The sequence below is a fragment of the Micropterus dolomieu genome, linkage group LG02, assembly GCF_021292245.1.
Source record: "Micropterus dolomieu isolate WLL.071019.BEF.003 ecotype Adirondacks linkage group LG02, ASM2129224v1, whole genome shotgun sequence".
Taxonomy (NCBI): domain Eukaryota; kingdom Metazoa; phylum Chordata; class Actinopteri; order Centrarchiformes; family Centrarchidae; genus Micropterus; species Micropterus dolomieu.
In genome coordinates, this window is record NC_060151.1 from 17,778,843 (window position 1) to 17,781,402 (window position 2,560).

Sequence of the window (2,560 nt, forward strand, 5' to 3'; positions counted from 1 at the left end):
CACACACACATACACACACACACACACACACACACACACACATAAGAATTTCTCATAGAAGAACAGCTGCACACACTTACATGTTCTCTCCCCTACAGCACCTCACAAAGCACCTCACATAGTTTTGCATGCAGAAGCAGAGCTCAGTGTAGGGAATTGGTCTCATTTTATGAAATTTGCCACATACACATTTCTGACATAGCTGAAGATGATGAGACAGCGACCGGATTGTGATCCATTTGCACCCTTATTCTGTTTCCCTGCACTTCTCTACTCTCACAAGACAGCTCAGACTTATATGTCCCTTATTCTAAATTCCACTTTTCATCAGGAGCCCTCTCTATTTTCTGCTTGAGCTAAGTTGCACTCTGTGTGTGTGTGTGTGTGTGTGTGTGTGTGTGTGTGTGTGTGTGTTGCGTGTATGCGTGTGTGATCCGGTGCATTAGCACTCTGAGTCCCACCTGAGGTTCAGTGAATCTTACAGCTCTCACGCAGAGCTCAGGGATGTAGGGAGGTTTTGTAGCACACAGCGGGAGACTAGAAGAGGAAAAGTGAAGTGGATTTTTGAAGGGAAAGATGAAGCTCAGCAGTTCTGTACTCCATTGATAAAAAGACTTTTGTCTCTATCAAGTATTTTCTCTGTGAGGCCATCAGTGTCATCCAGCTGATGGTCTATTCTCAATTATGCTATGCACACTGTGCTATCAGAATCAGAATCATAATGCTTTATTGTCAGTGAACGTAGTTCAACAAGATTTAAGTGCTATCACAGCATTGGAGCTCATATTGCTGGCTACACAGGCAGTTTTTACCTGTATACAGTCATGTTTGTGAGCAGTGGTTGTGGTGTTTTTATTGTACTTTTGAGGCCTTATAATGCACCCAACATTTTATTTTATCACATCTTTATAAACTATTTTTCTAAAGCCAGGCATAACATTTGTATAACATCAAATAGTATTCCATTACAGCACATCACAGCAAACTTGAACTAAAACAAAACTTGTGCATGCTGCTTTGGTATGTGTGCAGTGGATTGATAACAATGTTGCTCCTTTCTTTATTTGTTTATCAGAATTCTCACATCTCACAGGCCTTTCAGTTTTTTGTGCCAATCGGAGCTGGGGCGGGACTTCACCTGCCATCCTCCATGTTCATTGGCCAGACGAGCGACAAGAGAGCCTCTCCTGACCTCTCAGCGGATGAACAACTGGCCTGCCGCTGGAAGAAGGTAAGACCCAGAAAGTAACGGACACCCATTTTATGATTGTGTTGCAGCCAAACTGGGATCAGATCAAAAAAGCTTCATCATCACAAAAATAATTAATTTGAAATGCTGAATGTTTTCCCTCCTCCAGTGCCATCTGCTCTTTGATTCCCTGCAAGACCTAGTGGATCATGTCAACGACTTCCATGTCAAACCTGAAAAGGATTCTGGGTACTGTTGCCACTGGGAGGGCTGTGCTCGCAAAGGGAGGGGTTTCAATGCCAGGTGAGAAAATCCTTCACTTGGGAAAATCATTTACATATAAGGGGAGAATTCAAGAGAACTTATTTTTGTGTGGCTGCAGGTACAAGATGCTCATCCACATCCGCACTCACACTAACGAGAAGCCCCATCGCTGTCCCACCTGCAACAAGAGTTTCTCACGCCTGGAGAACCTCAAGATACACAACCGGTCACACACAGGTCAGTTGTGCACCCGCAAGTTACAAAACACAAATGACAAATATGTGTTCACTAAATGAATGAATTCTCAACATCTGGATCATTTCTCCTCACTGCAGGTGAAAAGCCTTACATTTGTCCTTATGAGGGTTGCAACAAGCGCTACTCCAACTCCAGCGACCGCTTCAAACACACTCGCACACACTATGTGGATAAGCCCTACTACTGCAAGATGGTGGGCTGCCTGAAGCGCTACACCGACCCCAGCTCTCTCCGCAAGCACATCAAGGCCCACGGCCACTTTGTGGCTCAGGAGCAGGGCTCTCCAGGTGGGGTGGGCTCCCTGCTGAGGGGGAGTCAAAGTGGAGGGCTTGCTAGCGAAGTGGGAAAGGATTCAGAGCTGTCCTATGTGAGCGCAGCCCACATTATCATCCCGAGCGCAGCGGCTGCTCTCCTGGGAGGCCATGCTCTGCAGGGCCTTGGTGGTGCCCTGCCCCTGTCCCCCCTCAGTCCTCGGCCCCTGGACCTCAGCACACTGGGTTGCCCCAACTCACCTCCAGGCAGCCTGGGAGGCACACCCATCCTGTCCTTCAACGGCTCGCCGCTGGGCCTTGCCAAGTCCCCTCTGCTCTCCCCAGCGTTCCCCTCCTCCGCCTTGGGCCTGCCAATGGTGCCCATGCTGGGGGCCTCGTCTGATCGCAGGGCCCAAAGCCAGCAAGCCAAGAAGGGCCGGGAAGAGGAGGCCAAGAACGAGGTGACTGGGGGGGTCCTGAACCTCACCACAGGGTCTCATGATCCCCTGTCCTGGGTGGTCATCCCCCCAGGCACCGTAGTGCTCAAGCCAGCTGTGGTCAACTGATACACACACACACACACACACACACACACACA

General features: G+C 48.9%; 1 protein-coding gene across 4 annotated transcripts in view; it reads left to right on the plus strand.

Moving 5' to 3' along the window:
- The window catches only part of glis2b (GLIS family zinc finger 2b), a 23,479-nt gene extending 20,937 nt beyond the window's left edge, over window positions 1–2,542 (plus strand). For 2 of the 4 annotated variants that reach the window (XM_046038588.1, XM_046038597.1), the window contains exons 4-7: window positions 1,076–1,231; window positions 1,359–1,492; window positions 1,572–1,690; window positions 1,789–2,542. In XM_046038588.1, the coding sequence (XP_045894544.1) occupies window positions 1,076–1,231; window positions 1,359–1,492; window positions 1,572–1,690; window positions 1,789–2,528 (1,149 nt within the window). In that variant the 3' untranslated portion in view covers window positions 2,529–2,542. The remainder of the gene's footprint in view (window positions 1–1,075; window positions 1,232–1,358; window positions 1,493–1,571; window positions 1,691–1,788) is intronic. The other 2 variants (XM_046038604.1, XM_046038610.1) reach the window with 1 other exon arrangement.
- The last annotated feature ends 18 nt before the right edge of the window (window positions 2,543–2,560 follow it).